Here is a 17,141-nt window from a genome sequence, read left to right as displayed (position 1 = left end):
GTACCACCAACAAACACCAATGAAAAATGTTCAAATTGTTCATAATAATCCTTTATTCACAAAACATTCAAATATACAGTAATATCTACAATTAAAAAAACTAAATAAATATTCTCGTTTAAACTATTAAAAATGATGACAATCGAATAATCTCTTATCAGCACCTAAAAGACAAAAATTTCAGTCTTATATCCAAGACAAATACACTCAAAAAATGAAGCATTTTCAGAAACTCCAATAAAAATATATCTTTCAGGTTGAAAAATTAGTTACACGAGTGTTGAGTCATTATTGCACTAAAATTGAATGTTAAAACTTATTTCTACAAACCACATCTTTGTAATAAAATAAATGTATACTATGAGACATTAAAACTTACTGTATTTATGCACACTCATGTAAGTAATTATTGATAGTGCTTTTATAAATCATCTGCGCAAGAAAATTGAATGTTTTCTTGTACTGATAATAAAATATCACAAAAAAGAACATGACCATTTATGGGGGGACAACCACAACAGATGCACACAAACAAGTAACTTCACACTGACAATTATATATCAAAACTGTTTTTGTTTCTTCAGTAATAAAATTACTTGTTCTATGATACTTATACTGACATTTGTAGGCCATTTCCAAACGAAACTGAATAGTAGATGCATAATATTCAATATTACTGATTCATTTTTTATTTTCTTTTTTGTAATTTTGGACGGCTCTGAAATACTTAAGATAAGAAATGGCCGCGTATGCAGAACGAAATGAACAAAACATTTGCTGTTGAAAAAAGAAATGCACAGGCACATGTTTTTGTTTGCCTAATATCACTCTCATTAAACGAAACATCACAATACATCTAAAGCAACATAAAGAGTCAAGTTTAGAATGATACACACCGGAAAAGTAGCGTGACGGACGAATAATAAATGAAGTAACATCCATGTTAAATAAACGAAAAAAATCCCATTCGCCCGTTTGCTACTCCATCATCAAATTTGTACATAAACATTTTTTGGGACGACGAAGCAGAATCGACGGATTTTTATTAAAAATATTTCTTTAATACCTATAACTATGTTTTGTTTTTGAAAATACTTTTGCAGTAATTTTGTGGATCACCAATCTGAACGCCAAACCTTTTGTGACGTGATGTAACGGTTTGTGTAGAGAGGTATCTGATTTGATCAGAACAAAGCAGATGGTTCGTCATGGTTGGGTAACAATTCCTTATAATTGTTTGCGCCATAAAATATATTTAAGTGAAAATTCCCAACCGAACACTTTTTGTACCTTACCCTTAAACATCTAAGTAATATCACGAATGTAACTTACAAGACTGATAACTAATGGCTCGACCGTACCGAAAACTGATGGAACAAATTTTCGAAACAATCCACCACAAGCATTCTTTAATCTATACATCTGAACATTAAGAAACGTGCACACTTATTTGTATATGTTTCTGTCAGTCTTGGTCACGATACAGTAAGGATTGCCACACTATTAGCCGACGTGTCATACAAAAATATTAGTTTTATGTAAATTGAAAATGGCTCAGAATTCGGCAAGCAACGAAACGAAATTGGGAAATGTTCATCCACACGAAACATGCGAAGTGGCACTCTTATCGTATCGTGCGACATTTCAATTTAATCGGCACATTCTCAATTGTCCTGTTGAATGAGCCTATCGTCACATTCCTTCTCCTTCGAGATGTTTTGGTTCGCTTGGTCGTTCTCGTATTCGACGAAATCGTCGAACAAACTGGGCCAGGCTTCGTTGTCGTCGTAACAGCTGAGATCGTCACCGACCGCTTCGGCGAAGTTGAGGAACATGTTCCACGTGTCGCGCGGTATACCCCTGATTGATTGGTGTGTGTCGAGGAAACGTAGCCAACGGCCAAGTATAGGCGGCTCCCTGACCGTGAACACGAGCCGCCAAAGTACCGTCGCCATGTCAGTGGGCAGGATTCGTTGGCCGGCCGCCGTGTCCAAGCCGAACCGGAAGGTAAATCTATCGAAAAACAATATATATATATATATATATATATATATATATGTATATATATGTATATCTAAATCTAAATCTAATTAATATAAAATTACACATTACACATATTATAAAAAATGATTATACTTTGAAAAAAGAAAATAATATTATAATATGTGATTCAAGAAAAATGCATAGACTATAAAAAATCGTATTACATCAAATTCGTGCAAAAAGAGAATTAGGGGTATTTATATTTCATTAAACGTAAAATTGAAAGAATTTAAGTATCATTAAGCATCGTAGAATCAAAATTTAAGATAATATATAAGTAATTTTAAAAATGTAGAGATTAGATTTCAAAAATTATGAAAAATCGATGAAATGTTAAGAATTGTGACCATTTTTAATATTACAATATTTTAATAAGTTATAAGATTAAAAATTAAATAACAATATGAATTATTTAATAAGTAAATATAATTTTCAAGAGAATTTAAAACAATTCTTGAGGAAAGTTAATAACATAATAATTGGGAAGAATATATAATATTAAAATTATACTAAAAATAATACACACAATGTAACTTGAAAAATTATGAAAACTGAATGAAATTACATCTGTTAACAATTTTGACCAGTTTTAAGATTATAAAGATGTAGTGTTTTGATTCAATAAAATACAAAATATATTTTTATGGAAATTTAAAGTAAAGTAAAATATAAAAAATAATAAATATATTTTTATGGAAATTTAAAGTAAAGTAAAATTCTTGAGGAAAGTTAATTTCATAGTAATTTATGATACTATATTGTCATAAAAATGTTAAAAATCATGCACATGTATATGTGCATTATGCTTATAAATCACTAAGGTATTGATGATCAATATGCAACTTATGGTCACATTAGAATTGTCAATTTTTCATGTTATGCTGCTTACTTTCAGTTACTGCATTTCCAGATCAGAGTAAGAAAAACTGACTAAGTGTTAGAACTCACTTTTTTAAAACATTGATTGTCGCAAACTGGTTTTTAATATCTCTGACTAAAATATTCACAAAAAGCAACTTTTTACCAATTTTGAAAAAATGTAATAACTGTAATCTTGGTTGAAAAAATACATTTCCTTTAAATAACATTAAAAAAAATTAACCTTAGACATTTAATTCAGTTTTTCTTTACCTATCGAAAACAACCAACTTGGGACATGACATATTACGAACCAAATAATATAAATAATAATAAAAAAATTTAAATTATGTCAAGAATTTTTGTCTTATATACTACTCATAATCATAATAATAAAGTTAACAAAAACTGATAAATTTAAAACATAATTTTATAAAGGAAAAGTTAAGTAAAATTATTGAACCGTAAAAAACCTTAAAATTTCTAAACAAATTAAAAAATACTGAACCTGTAAAGGTCTTTGAATTGCTCGTCGTTCTGTTCAACGTCGGCCACCACTTCCGGCAACCTAGTTTGAATACTTTTAATCGAATCGGCCCTCATCGACCTCAGACCATTCACAAATTCGACCCGCGTGAATCGACACATCTGTTCGGCGTTCAGCTTCCACGCGAGCACCAGCACTTTGAAGTCGTCTGGCGACACCTGCAGGTCCTTGCACAATTGTTCGATGCCTTCCGCGAGGATCGTGTCCTCGCACTCGTCCTTGTACGTCTAAAATGTAAACGTCATTACAAAAAATCTAATGACATTTCACTGAATTCTCACCTCGAAGAGAGCGTTCAACCGAGAATCGGACGGTTTGCTGTCCGTGGTACCCATGGCGGGGGCGCTTTTGCTTTGGACGCGTCGTCCGACAGTCGGGTAAAATTTGGTGATGGCAGGCGCCGAGGCGGCGATGTCTGACAGTACGGGCGGCACACCGGTCGATCCGAGAACTGATCCCAGGCCGCCGCCCAGGTGATTACCGTTGCTCAGTTGGGTCGCGTCCGTTGGGGCGCAGGACGCTGGCACATGACTCGGCGCTGGATACAGACGAGCTGCCTCGGTCATTTCTGTTACAAATCGGTTATTGTCAATTGTCTCGACGAAATTAAAGAGGGGGGGGGGGCGTAATTGAATATCTAAATTGTATATTAATTGTTCTGGGAATTAGATTGATAAATGTTTATGTATTTTCTATTTTGTGGTCAGTTATTAAATGACGATAAAGAATCGTTTTAAATGGACGGGGTTTAATTTGTTTAATGGAAAATTAATAAGAGACTAAATCTACTTTTATTTATCTTTATCTATACAAGAATTGATAACTAAACCAGCATTTATAAGGTGAGTGAATCAAAAATATAAATCAAGAATTTAAGGGGTACATCTAGTGTTACTGCCTAAAAAATTTTTGGGAATAATTTAAAGAAAAATACTGCATCAATAACATTTGGAGGATACATTTGTATATAAGTAATCAATATACAGTGAAATTCACTTCGCAAGTCACTAAATAAAAAAGGTCCTCTAATGCTGCAGTGATTGCGGCCTTCATCGTGGCTCAATTAAAAAAAAAGTGTATTAATTTAGAAGGTATTGTCTACACCTTTACCCATGATTGTGAAAGGAAATTGAAATGTAACAAGTGAAATTGTATGTGATTTTTGGACTTCAATCGAAAAACTGGAGGATTGTCTCAAGTTACAACCGCAGAAAATTTGAAAAATGTAGTTTCGAGAAAAACGTATTTAAAGATAAAATGGTTGATTATTCCGATACCCAGAAGGCACAGGCCTTAAACGTCTATTTATTTCAAATGCACTTTCAATCATGGGCCCGAAATTGTTATATGAAGCACTGCATTCATACATCACAGCAATTGTGATACCTAATCATATTAGTAACTTAAAAACTATTTGAGATATTCATTTGAAATTTTATAAGGTATTGAAAATATTTAAAAAAAATTTCAATTTTTCAAAATATTACACTAAATGTGCCCCTTAATATCATTTTCTAAAATATATATTTTTTCAGATAATAATTCTAAAATAGAAAAATTATAAAAAAAATAGTTTTATTATAAAAGATCATTAAAAGACGTAATTTCCAATTCCAATCAATTTTTAACCTAATGTAATCTAACCTAGAACTATAAATAAAATTGCTCTATTCTTTTCGAAGTTGCTCATGATAACATTTCTATATAATTTTTTAAATATTAGAAGTATTTGTTTGTTGATTTTGTAAATTTTATAACTTTTTGTTTACTCTCTAGAACTCTTGATTTTTCTTAAAACATTTTAACTTTTGTATAAAATAAATAAATGATTGTATGTTCCATAGTAATAATGATTTATCTCTAAAATTACAGTATAGATATACACAATATAAATATAATTAATTGCTGTTCAATATATTGCTGAATTTACACAAATGGTGACAACATTCCTTTGAATATTTAAAAAAAAAACACATGGAAAGAAAATATAAGATAAGATTTATTTATCATTGATTAAACAATTTATACAGAGAATATTTTACTGCAGACCAAAAAATTCCAGATATAAAACATCAAATATTCTTTTACTTTTTCAATTAATTAAAATGGCCTGACCGACAAAAATCTTACCTTCTTTATGACAGTTTGGGGTAGTGCTGTCCAGGGCCGTAGATGCAGGCTCCTTGAAACAGGTCAGGCAATTGCCCATTTGAGGGCAAAAACAACAAACCAAACCTTGCGGGTCTCCTCCACCGTCTCTCTGATAAGCTCAATGGCATTGCCCAGGTGTTTCACATCAATTTTAAAAACGCATGTGACCTATACCCGCAGTTGTTTCGTGTTATTTAACGTTTCTTAGTGGAGTCTCGTTAAAACCATCACCACCACTGTTTATTTACCTTTTCACGCAGAGAATTTCACATATAAATATTCGTCGGCCCACGTAAACAGCGCGAAACTAAACAGGTTTGTGCTTGTCTGCGCGGAATTGGAATCATATTTCCTTATATACAAAAACGTATTGAATCAACTATAAACAAATTTAAGGTTTTCCACTGGGTAATAATAAAAACACATCTTTTGACACTTAACGGGCTTAAGAATTTCTTGCACTTCTACACTTTCCGTTGAATTTCTTGAAAGTGATTTTTTCCTTACATTTTAGTCATTTGATTATTTAACTTAAATGTACTGTTAATAAACTCACAACTTATGTGTGTCCACTTTAATAAAAAAAGGTTCAACTCGATTCGTTTCTTGACATTTCCAGCTGTTTGATCGTGTATGAAATTACGGCAATTGTTCCAGACGAATATTCGTTGTATCAATTAGAAGACAATTGCTTTCAATTATTTTTTATATTTTTACTATATATAAAATTATCATTGTTTATCATTGTTTAAATTATTATGTTAAGCCATAAATTATTATTTTAGATATTTAATTGCTACAGTACGTCGCTCAAATCACAATCGACGACAGCGCCACTTCTCATTTCCAGATTGACATTTCATTACGCCTGCTAAATTTTAGAAATCGGCGAAAATGGCGTTGGGCGATTATCCAGCCGAATACAATCCAAAAGTTCACGGACCTTACGATCCGGCACGTTACTACGGAAAAGGTAAAACAATAACGGCCGCTATGAAATCCCGGATGTTAACCCCGAAAATCTAACCTTTCATCATTACATAATATGTCTAACAATTTTTTTGTTTCAGCTGATACCCCTTTTGCCCAGGTCAAAATATCAGAAATTGGAAGCTGGTTGTCTCGCCGCAATAAGTCTCCCCAAGCAATTGGAGGTGCTTTGAGCCGTGGTAAGAAATAAGTACTTTTTGTTTTGCAGTGAGATGACCCTCATTTATCTTGTCAAATTGATTCTAAAAGTTATTAATTAATATAATTTCTTGTAGTATTAGTTGTAATCATAGGAACAATCATATCAAATTATCTGTATATCGACAAATTTCTGTTGACAAACTATATTTAAATTATGTAATAAAATATCTATAATTTTGTTTTAATATTACCTTTTTTCGTACAAAATGATACTAATAAACTAATCATTACATAACTTCATAATGTATAACAATTTTTTCTAATTAATATAATTTTTCAGCTTTTTGGAGATGGCAACATAAGTATGTTCAACCAAAGAGGGGAGGAATTGCTCCATTTTTGCAGGTCGTTTTCGCTTCTATGGGTGTCTTCTACTTCCTCAACTACGGAAAGTTGAAACACCACAGAAACTACAAATACCACTAAACTTTTGATGAGGTTTTAGTAGTTCCATTATTATATGTCATACACTCTGTAATTTTGTTTTGCTTATTTCCTTAAAATAGAGACTACTAAATTAAAGTGTGTTTTTATTTATTAATTAGATTAATCAGGTTTAAGGTAAATTAAACTGAATTAAATTATTACTAATAATTATTTGTCCTTCCAGATTAATTTGATATGTGTATAGACAGAAAGGTGCAAGACTACTGTAAATAATTGAAAATTTTATTGATAACCAAGATTGGCGAGAGTTTCATATACAAAACATCTTTATAGAAAAAATTAGTTTATGTGACCAATCAACTGATTCAATTGCTGAAAAAAATTAACTAGAAAAGAAAGTGATTTAAGTAGCTAAGTAACACTGTTGCACATTAATCATAAACTGTGGTAGCTACAGAAATAGCACGTTATTTAGTGTTAATTAAGAAAAACACATTTCAAATTAAATGTAATTAACATATTTTATATTTTATTTAAAATAATTACACTATATTATGTCTACAATTATTCAGTTTGTACATAAATTAAAATAATTTCAAATTAAATTAAATTAAATAAAATATGTGCATAAATGCGCAGTGTAGTTGGTCACAGAAATAGCATGCATTTAAAAATATATATTTATTACACAATTTATATATAACTTAAAAATTTTGTTGCGTGCTCTTGCTTGAACAATAACCACAATTCTTCTAAATTTGATGGCTTATATCTAATGGAACTTCAACATGATTATCTTTTAACCAATTTTGGACAATTTGTTCTATCCACATTTATATTTAAATATTATTGTAACTAAATGATACTAAAAATGTTACAATTAACTTATGTTGTAGTTCTTTAATACCTAGTAAAATTTTGTTATCACTGGTCCGCGAATTTTTTTTTTTTTAATTTTACTGGTCCGCGGGCCAAAAAAGGTTAAGAAACACTGCCCTAAACCATAACGTTTACTCCACCATGATTTAAATTTTTTTTTCACCGAAACTTTAATTACAAAGTATAACTACAAATAATAAATACTAAAACAACAAAAATATATGACAAAATAATGTATTTTAGAGATTTTAAACGTTTAGGATAAATCATGATAGGAAACTTTAAATTACAAGAAGTATACATTTTTATATCATTTATAATTACGGGGACCAAATGTACGAAATGTACGTACTAAAATATATACATATAGTACATGTATGTATTTTATGGAGAGTATGATATATAATCTTTTCGATACAACAAAATCTACTCACCCTAAATAAAATGAACAAATTTTGCTTCATTCAGTTTGTCATCCTTTTCCTTGCCCTAGACCCGGTACAAATATTAGAAATTAATTTTATAATGATGACGTGTAAAACTATAAACGCATTACTTTGTATGGTGACATTCCTCATTTAAAATATTCTCAATATATTTTCTATTCTTATTATTCAGATGTTTATTAGAATTTAAATAATCCCGAACAGTTCGTCCATCTGTATCCTTTTTATGAATATTTGCCCCATGTTTAATTAAATATTGAAATAAATATAATGAATTATTTCTAGACATTTCAACAATTAACATTAATGGTGTTTTTCCATCGTTATCCTGTTCATTAATTCCATTTTGTTCATCATGAAAATATGACATTAATATTGGGATAACGATTTTTAAAGTTTTCTCGTTTAAACTAGTATTGGATGCAAAATAGTGCCAACAATTTCTTCCTATTTTATTCTTCTTGTGAATGTTTGCTCCATGTTCAATTAAGTATTGAAACAAGTGAACATTTCTATTTCTGACATTATGAATGGCAACCATTAAAGGTGTTTCTCCGTTTTCATCTTCTTCATCAATTCCATTAGCTTGATTATCATTAGAATAAGATATTAATATTTCGGCGATTTTTATTTTACATTCTTCACTTTCTCTATGATTTGTGCTTAAATAATGCCATATGTTCCTTCCAATTGAATTTTTCTTGTAAATGTCTGCCCCTCGTTCAATTAAATATTTTATTTTATATACTGAATGTTTAGCTTTTACAATTGCAGATATTAATGGTGTGACTCCATTTTCATCTTCATCATTAATTCCAGTTTGTTCATTTTTACCAAAAAGTAAGTTGAACAAAGAATCCACATTTGTTATATCATTGTAATTCTTCATTAAATAATGCCAAATATTTTCTCTTTGATAATTTTTCTTATAAATATTTGCTCCATGTTCTAGGAAATATTGAATTAAATATACTGAATCATTTCTGGCGTTACGAACAGCAATCATCAATGGTGTTACTCCCTGAAAATTTTCATCACCAATTCCATTCGGTTCGTTATCACCAATGTTTGACATTAACACAGACACTACGATTTTTATACATTCATTATTTATATAATTATTAAGGGCCAAATAATGCCAAATATTCTGACCAATTTTCGTTTTCTTGTGTATATTTGCTCCTTGTCCAATTAAATATTTCAATAGATGTACCAAATTATTATTGGTGACTTTTGAAATAGCATTCAATAATGGTGTTTTCCCATTTTCATTTTCCTCATCTATTTTACTTTGATGATTATCACCAAAATAAGACATTAACACTGATGTAATATTTTTTAAACCTTGATCATTTAAATTGCTATTTAAGCCAAAACAATGCCAAATATTACTTCCCATTTTATCTCTATGATAAATATTTGCTCCGTGTTCGATGTAATATTTAATGAAATTTGCCGAATCATTTCTAGCTGTCTTAATGGCAAACATTAACGGCGTGTGTCCTTTGTCACATTCTTCATCAATACCAGTTTGTTCATGAATATCAAAATAAGACAATAGCATTGAAGCAACTTTGATTTTAAAGCTAGCGCTTAAATAATTATTCAACGATAAATAATGCCAAATACATAATCCATTTTTGTATTTCTTGTAAATATTTACGCCACATTCGATAAAGAATTGAATTAAATATATTGAATCATTTTTTGCTTCTTCTACAGCAATAATCAACGGAGTTTTTCCATTATGATTTTCAATGTCCAATTCATTTAGTTGATCTTCTTTAAAATAAGACATTAACATTGGGAGGAGGGCTTTCATGCCGTGGTCTTTCAAATTACGATTAAATCCTAAATAATGCCACATATTTGATCCTTTTTTGTTTCTTTTGTGAACATCAGCTCCATGTACAATTAAAAATTTAATCAAATATATTGAATCATTTGTAGCATGTACAATAGCGTTTGTTAATGGCCTCCTTCCATTGTCACTTTCTTCATCAATTCCATTTTGTTCATCTCCATTAAAATACGATAATAACATTGAGGCAACACATTTTATACCCATATCATTTAATTTTTTGTTAAAACCTATATATTGCCAAATATTTTCTCGTTTCTTATTTCTCTTATAAATATTTGCACCTTGCGCAATCATATATTTAATTAAAGAACCGTTCCTTGAATTTTGAATAGCTATCATTAATGGCGTCACTCCTTCTTTATCTTCGTCGTCAATTCCATTTTGCTCATCACCAAAACAAACCGTTAAAACTGTAGCTACATTTAATTTATCATCATCATGTAAATTACAATTTAAACTCAAATAGTGCCAAATATTTCTTTGATTCCAATCTAAAAATTTTGGATTTGCCTGGAATTGCAGTAGAAGTGAAATAAATTCAGTGGAAGCTCTTGAATGTGCATCTTGAATTGATATTATTAAAGGAGTTTTACCGTTACTATCCTTAGAATTAATATAACTTTGATCATGGGAGTCAAGGAATTTTGGTATATCTGATATGACTATATTATTGGTATCATGTCCGATTTTATGTGCTAACTTGTGTAGAATATTTTCTTCATGTTCCTTCTGAGAAATATCTATTGCATTATGTCTAATTAACATTGAAATTAATAACAAATATTTTTTTTTGTTTTTGTCGAATGCGTTCCATTTCATAACTGCAGTTTCTAAAACGGTCAATTTAGATTCTCCAGAATTGTATCGTTCGTTGATTTTGAATAAATCTTTCTTCAACAATGTTTTTACCATATTTACACTTCCATTTCGGGCGCAGGTATTTACGTAAGAATATTTTTTAACATTCCCAACATCTAACTTAAGATGTTGTGCAACTAAATTTTCAAAATCATGATTGTTAGTTATTAATTTTTTAAAATTTTTACAATTATATAAAATATTAAATATGTTGGGATAATCACAAACCGCATCAATGAACATCAGTTCAGTTGCTGATTTTTCATCTTCACAAGAGAAACACCCAGGCCAATATAAAATTAGTTGTTCAAGAAAATCAAATGAACGAGATTTTGAAGCGTAATCGGAAGGACTGTTTTTCCAACTGTCTATTGAGTACTGAATGTTATTGGTTTGTATTGTATTTAATAATTGATGTAGAATTTTTTCACAAATAGTAAATTCTGTATAATATCTGTTGACATGTAAAGTTAATGCGTTATCTTGTAAATCCTTTTTATATATTTGTGTATGATAATGTCCGTATGACGATACAATATGAAGAGCAGTTCGTCCAAATTTATCTTGTTCCTGCAAATATTCCTGATTATTCAAACAACTCTCTATTTTTTTGGAATTTTTCATTAATAACGCAAAGGGTAGCTTCAAATTTCTACAAAGAATAACATCAAAAAAATATTTCACTTTTAATAAATCTTCCTGTTTTAATAATTCTTCGAAAATTTCAGGTGACAATTTTCTTCTTTGCGCTAAATATTTAGCACAAAGGAATTCAGCATATGTTCTGTGTACAAATATGGGTATATTATTATCAAAACCCGTTACAATAAAATTTTTTTTATTGTTATTTTGTAGATCTAATATTGTGTCATTTAATTCATCTTCGTCAATTGTAGGCAAATATTTTAATAAATTGGAGTCCAATAGAAAAGTGCAAGCAAGTTTTTGTATAAGTAATTTATTTCCCTCACTAGATTGATTTAAATGGTTTGTTAAAAATGTTTCGTAAAGGAACAAAATGTTGATTTCATCTTTGACTTCAAGAAAATCATTTATATTGGGGAAAATATCAACAACATGTTTAATTTGCAATGGGATGCCCATCAATGATTCTTGAATATTATTTTTCAATACTTCAATCATTTCTAATATTTTTTCATCTTCTTCACTTGTATAAGAGAGTTTGAAGAATTCCCTTTGATCTTCTTGGGTAAAACTCAATAAAGAAAAATTCAAACATTCACAATTTTGAAGAAGTGCCGGTAATTTATGAGTTCGTGTCGCTATAACGACTTCTAAATTCAACGATAAAAAATAATCAATGATTTTGTAATCTAAATTCGCTTCATCGAATCCATCTAAAAGCAACACAACATTTTTTTCCTTTATGTGATGTTCTAATACTGTTTCAAAAAAAATTTTTGACTCTTCATTCTTATTATTACTTGCTAACTTATTTGCCAAATAGTTTATAAAAGTCTTTCTATTTCTTTTAAGTCTGTTTATTTCTTTATAAGTTAATGACAAATTAAAATAAATGGGTAACTTTCCTATTTCGAATAGTTTCCATTCAAACTGTCCTATTAAATATGTCTTTCCCATTCCAGCATCCGCTGAAATTACATTTACCAGATCTATATTTTTCAGTACCTCATCTTCATTCAACTTAGTTTCCTTTAAATATCTTTCGAAATGTTGTATTGGCCCTTTATGTGCGTAAATTGCATAATTGTCTTCAATTTTTCGCAAACAACAAAAGTTTCTCTCAATAGAATTAGCTTTTTCTTTAGTCTCCCTTGTTGACCATTTTGAATTAACAACCACAACATCTGAATAATTAGTTTGATCGGTAAGAAACATCTCGAGATCCATTTTGGTATCATCATCGTGTATCACAAATAAAAAATTATGTGTCCCAAATAACGATTTCGTTAGTAAATTCACATTTAATTTGCGTGGCAAATACAGAGCAGCTTCTTCTGTTGAATTATTAATTTTTAATGAATTATTTAATAGGGATAATAATATTTTTGGTGTAATTTTTTTAATTGCTGTCTCTTCTTCCCCAATTACATATTTTAATGTGCGTTCGTCATTTCCCATTTTCATTTTGGTCTTCTCCAAAAATTGTTTTTGTATTTCTACATTTATATTTTCAAATAAACATAGATTGTTGAATATCACAGCGTTTTTTGGTAAATCTTCCGGATATTTATCGACCACAATGATAAGGGGACCTTCGTCATTTCGATTCATGGAATTATTTATTGAGTAGTCAATTTGCTCTTTGAATTCTCTATAATCTACCATAATTGGACTATTTTTGGTTTGCCAAAGTACAATCAAAAGATCTTCATATGTTAAAGGTGGTTTCTTTCTTAATAAATATTGTTTAATATCAGTATCATTAAATAGAATATCAAGGTGACTTTGCGGAATTAATTCTTTATAGTTACATTTCGGATTAATCATTCTGCAACTATTGATTAAACTGATAAATAATTGTTCGTAGTTTTTGTTAATGATTAATAAGTTATTATTTTTCCATACATTTTCAAATAAATTAATTATCGAATCGTTTAATAAGAATTTGTAGGTGCTATTACTAATTATCATGGCAGGTTTTAAAATACATTCATTAAGAATCGAGATAATTTCATGTTTGGTAAATGGTTCAGTTCGTTCTATCACAGATCGATCGAAATAGTCGAAAATTGTTAGAATTTGTTCCTTGTATAGTTTTCCTTTAAAATTATCTAATAACATATTTGTACCATCATCAGAAACTGATTCTTGCTCTGAGAAAATGTACAAATTTTCGAAAAAGTTTGAAGTTTCATTTGCTGTTTGGTTACATTCTAATTGAAATATTTCTCCTTTACCAGAACTGAACTTGTTTAATCTTGAATTTGTTGAAGGAATTTTCTTTAAAAAATTGGGACAAGAGACTATAGCGTTTGTATACGCAATAATTGTAATTCCAAGTCCTTGTTCAATTTGTTCTTTATATTTTGGCAAAATAATATTATTATATGTATTTTTATATTTGCCGTATTCGATTTTAATGTTACTAGACTTATCATGCTTGTGCTTCAATTGTATTAATGTTAACATATCCTTTTCCCTGATGACAATGTCGTCTAAGTTCCCATGATCTTTAGCATTGAACGTTATTTCAAAGTCTTCATTTTCTTCATGTTCCTGAACATAGCGGATTGCGAAATGGGTTAACATCCATATTTCGTATCTGTCTCCTAATTTTGCCGCTTTCTGAAATAATATACCGAAAGAAAAAAAATTTAAAATTTTGTTATAATTTGAAAGTTATTTTTTTTTAATTCGATTTTTTTTGATAAACATAATAAATGTATGGTCATACTTGAACATGAAAACACACTTACTTCGTCTCCTTTTATTTCTGACATTATTGCATGATTCCCTCTGAAAACAACAAATAAAATGTGTAATATTTAAAGAGGCGAAATACAGTGGTCAGAGAAATAGCATAAAATTTAAAATTAAACATTTGTGGCACTATTTGACAATACTCTTAATAATAAAAATTAATTCTTGAAAATACAATAAGGAACAAAAACAGCTCCATTTATAGGCAAGAATGAATTAATCGAGTCATACAATATCATGACAAAACAAAACTTTCAAGAATTTATTTCAATAAAGATATCACTTGTATCAAAAAAGTATATTCGAACAAGATTATCTCCAGAATTTTGGCGAAGAATATGTGAAGTGATGAATCCAAGTTCAGTAGAATACACTCAGATTATAAACAATGTATTCATTGTCCTCCAAGTAAAAGTTTGGGCCTTAGATATACTACAAAAGCTTCGACACATGATGGAGGAAACGTTATTGTTTGAGGTTTCTTCCCTTATAATGGTAAATTATTGGTAACATGAACATTTGCAGAACCATTTGCCAATGATAATTTACCAGGTAATATTGATTTTTATGTATGGTAATGATCTGAATTGAGGTCTTTAATTGGGCAGTACAAAGTTTGAATCTAAATGTAATTGAAAACTTATAGAACCACGTGAAGTCTCAAATAAAACACTAAAAACCATCAAATTTAGATTAATTGAATTGTCATGGAATTTAATTTCAAATGTCTGATACTGATTATATAAATTATTTAATAAATAAATATTTTTTTAAAAGTGTAATAATTCTGTGACCATTTATTTATTTTGTCTAGGATTTAATTTAGGCACAAAATGAATAACTGTAGAAAAAATAAGTGTAAATATTTAAACAAATTATGAAATATGCTACCTGTAAAAGAGAACGCAACACCCAGAACGCATTAAGATATTGTTATAAAATTTGGTTTACGATAAGAAATTGTGAAACGAATTATCAGTTTTTTTCAGTTTGACAGAGATAGAATAGTGGGCCTGTATGAAAGAGGAATTCCAGAAATATCGCGGCGTTTGAACAGAAATGTAACAGATAAAGAGGTAGAGCAAGAGGTTTGGAATGGAATAAATCAATTACATCTAGGCGTTGCGTTTTTTGCAAGCAGCATATTTTGAGTGCATTTAATTAGAGGTCTGCATTTCTTAATTGATATAAAATAGTAATAATAGCTATTTCGTTTGCTATAAATAAAATAAAATTTTGACTTGAGAGCTTCCAAACAATTGTTACTTGTTAATTAAATCACTTACTTTAACACTCCTTTCTATTGATTGATATTCATCCTTCGAAATTTCAGTCTTATCTCAAATACATACATAACAGTTCTCGAGATAAACATTATCAAAAGCGATTTTCTTATATTCACATAAAATGGGCTAAAATCGCACATTTCCATACATAAAACATCCACAAACTAACCTATCATCTGAGTCACGACACAGCATTGCGCCTGTCATACTTAAGCCGTGCTGTTTTGATTATTCGTCATTATGTGTTTTGCAGCGTGCTTTTATCTAATACAACGATGTATTCAGGGTAGCCAACTCTTATGAACGCATACATGGGTGGTTCGATAAGTACTTAGTCTCATCGGCCTACTTTACAGACCTCAGATGGGTTAAAGGAGTTGAAGCATCCCTGGGTCAAGTGTATCGAACCGAAAGGAGACTTATATTGAAAAAAAACGCCACTTTTTCAAAATTTTTGTTTTCCTTTTGTAGGCTAACTACTTATCGGACCACCCTCATATGAATAAAAACTGAAAATTGAAGGAATATCAATATAACCATGAATAGTAATGGCCATAATTATAGCAAATTTTTAAAAATTAAGATAATTTAAAAATTCAACGTCATATCGTACATATGTAGAGCAACAAATTAGAAAACATAGTCGTTTTATCAAAAGAACAATTTGTTTTAATTTAAATTAATTTTATACTTATTAAATGTATATATATTTCGTAGCTGAATTTATATACGGATTATTTGTGGTACTACGGCCAGGGTTCCTATGTAAAGCAACCAAACCCTATATTCAATACAAATGATTTTATAATATATTTCTGCGTCCGACGTTGTTCCTGTCGTGTATGCATATTATTTTGAATGGCCCGCGTCTAATTTAGTGTACAATGTTACCCATGATACACTGAATATATGAATGTTACCTGACAAAGGTCTCTGACTATCACTTAATTTTAGTTATTATTAGTAAAAAACAGCATAATGTGACTTTTGTACGAATGGTGTCTTATAATATTGTTTTGTGCCATAACAAAGAAATTTAGTTACGTTAATAAACAGTAAGTTAGAAAACCGATATTTTCATTCATACACAACAGTTCCTTAAAGCTAAAAATGCCTGGAAGTGTCCAGTTATCGATATAAATTAAGTAACAAATTGTAGAAAAGTTTCGGCATAGTGAAAAGCAGAGTAAAATTGCAGTAGATTTAAATTTAAACAAATTGATCAT

At 29.6% G+C, this 17,141-nt stretch overlaps 3 protein-coding genes across 4 annotated transcripts; 1 reads left to right on the top strand and 2 right to left on the bottom strand.

Moving 5' to 3' along the window:
• Positions 1-35: 35 nt before the first annotated feature.
• Positions 36-6,261, bottom strand: LOC109608764 (DCN1-like protein 3). Of its 2 annotated transcripts, XM_049961872.1 has the most exons (5): positions 5,848-6,261; positions 5,579-5,767; positions 3,730-4,016; positions 3,410-3,675; positions 36-2,013 (listed from the first exon to the last, which is right to left on the bottom strand). In XM_049961872.1, the coding sequence occupies exons 2-5, from the start codon at positions 5,655-5,657 to the stop codon at positions 1,665-1,667; spliced, it is 981 nt and encodes a 326-aa protein (XP_049817829.1). In that variant the 5' UTR covers positions 5,658-5,767; positions 5,848-6,261; the 3' UTR covers positions 36-1,664. The 2 variants fall into 2 exon arrangements, with proteins under 2 accessions (XP_049817829.1, XP_019880864.2); XM_020025305.2 differs by having other exon boundaries at positions 5,579-6,261.
• A 150-nt stretch (positions 6,262-6,411) lies between these two features.
• On the top strand, positions 6,412-7,312 carry LOC109608765 (putative ATP synthase subunit f, mitochondrial). The gene is made up of 3 exons (XM_020025306.2): positions 6,412-6,572; positions 6,670-6,768; positions 7,071-7,312. The coding sequence occupies exons 1-3, from the start codon at positions 6,494-6,496 to the stop codon at positions 7,214-7,216; spliced, it is 324 nt and encodes a 107-aa protein (XP_019880865.1). The 5' UTR covers positions 6,412-6,493; the 3' UTR covers positions 7,217-7,312.
• A 368-nt stretch (positions 7,313-7,680) lies between these two features.
• LOC126264340 (uncharacterized) lies at positions 7,681-16,109 on the bottom strand. The gene is made up of 3 exons (XM_049961866.1): positions 15,916-16,109; positions 14,626-14,665; positions 7,681-14,494 (listed from the first exon to the last, which is right to left on the bottom strand). Exons 2-3 carry the CDS (start codon positions 14,647-14,649, stop codon positions 8,609-8,611), a joined length of 5,910 nt encoding a protein of 1,969 aa, XP_049817823.1. The 5' UTR covers positions 14,650-14,665; positions 15,916-16,109; the 3' UTR covers positions 7,681-8,608.
• Between the last annotated feature and the right edge of the window lie 1,032 nt (positions 16,110-17,141).

The sequence above is a fragment of the Aethina tumida genome, chromosome 1, assembly GCF_024364675.1.
Source record: "Aethina tumida isolate Nest 87 chromosome 1, icAetTumi1.1, whole genome shotgun sequence".
NCBI classification, from domain to species: Eukaryota; Metazoa; Arthropoda; class Insecta; order Coleoptera; family Nitidulidae; genus Aethina; species Aethina tumida.
Note: the sequence above shows the minus strand (reverse complement) of the source record. Positions and strands in the feature narration are given on the sequence as shown.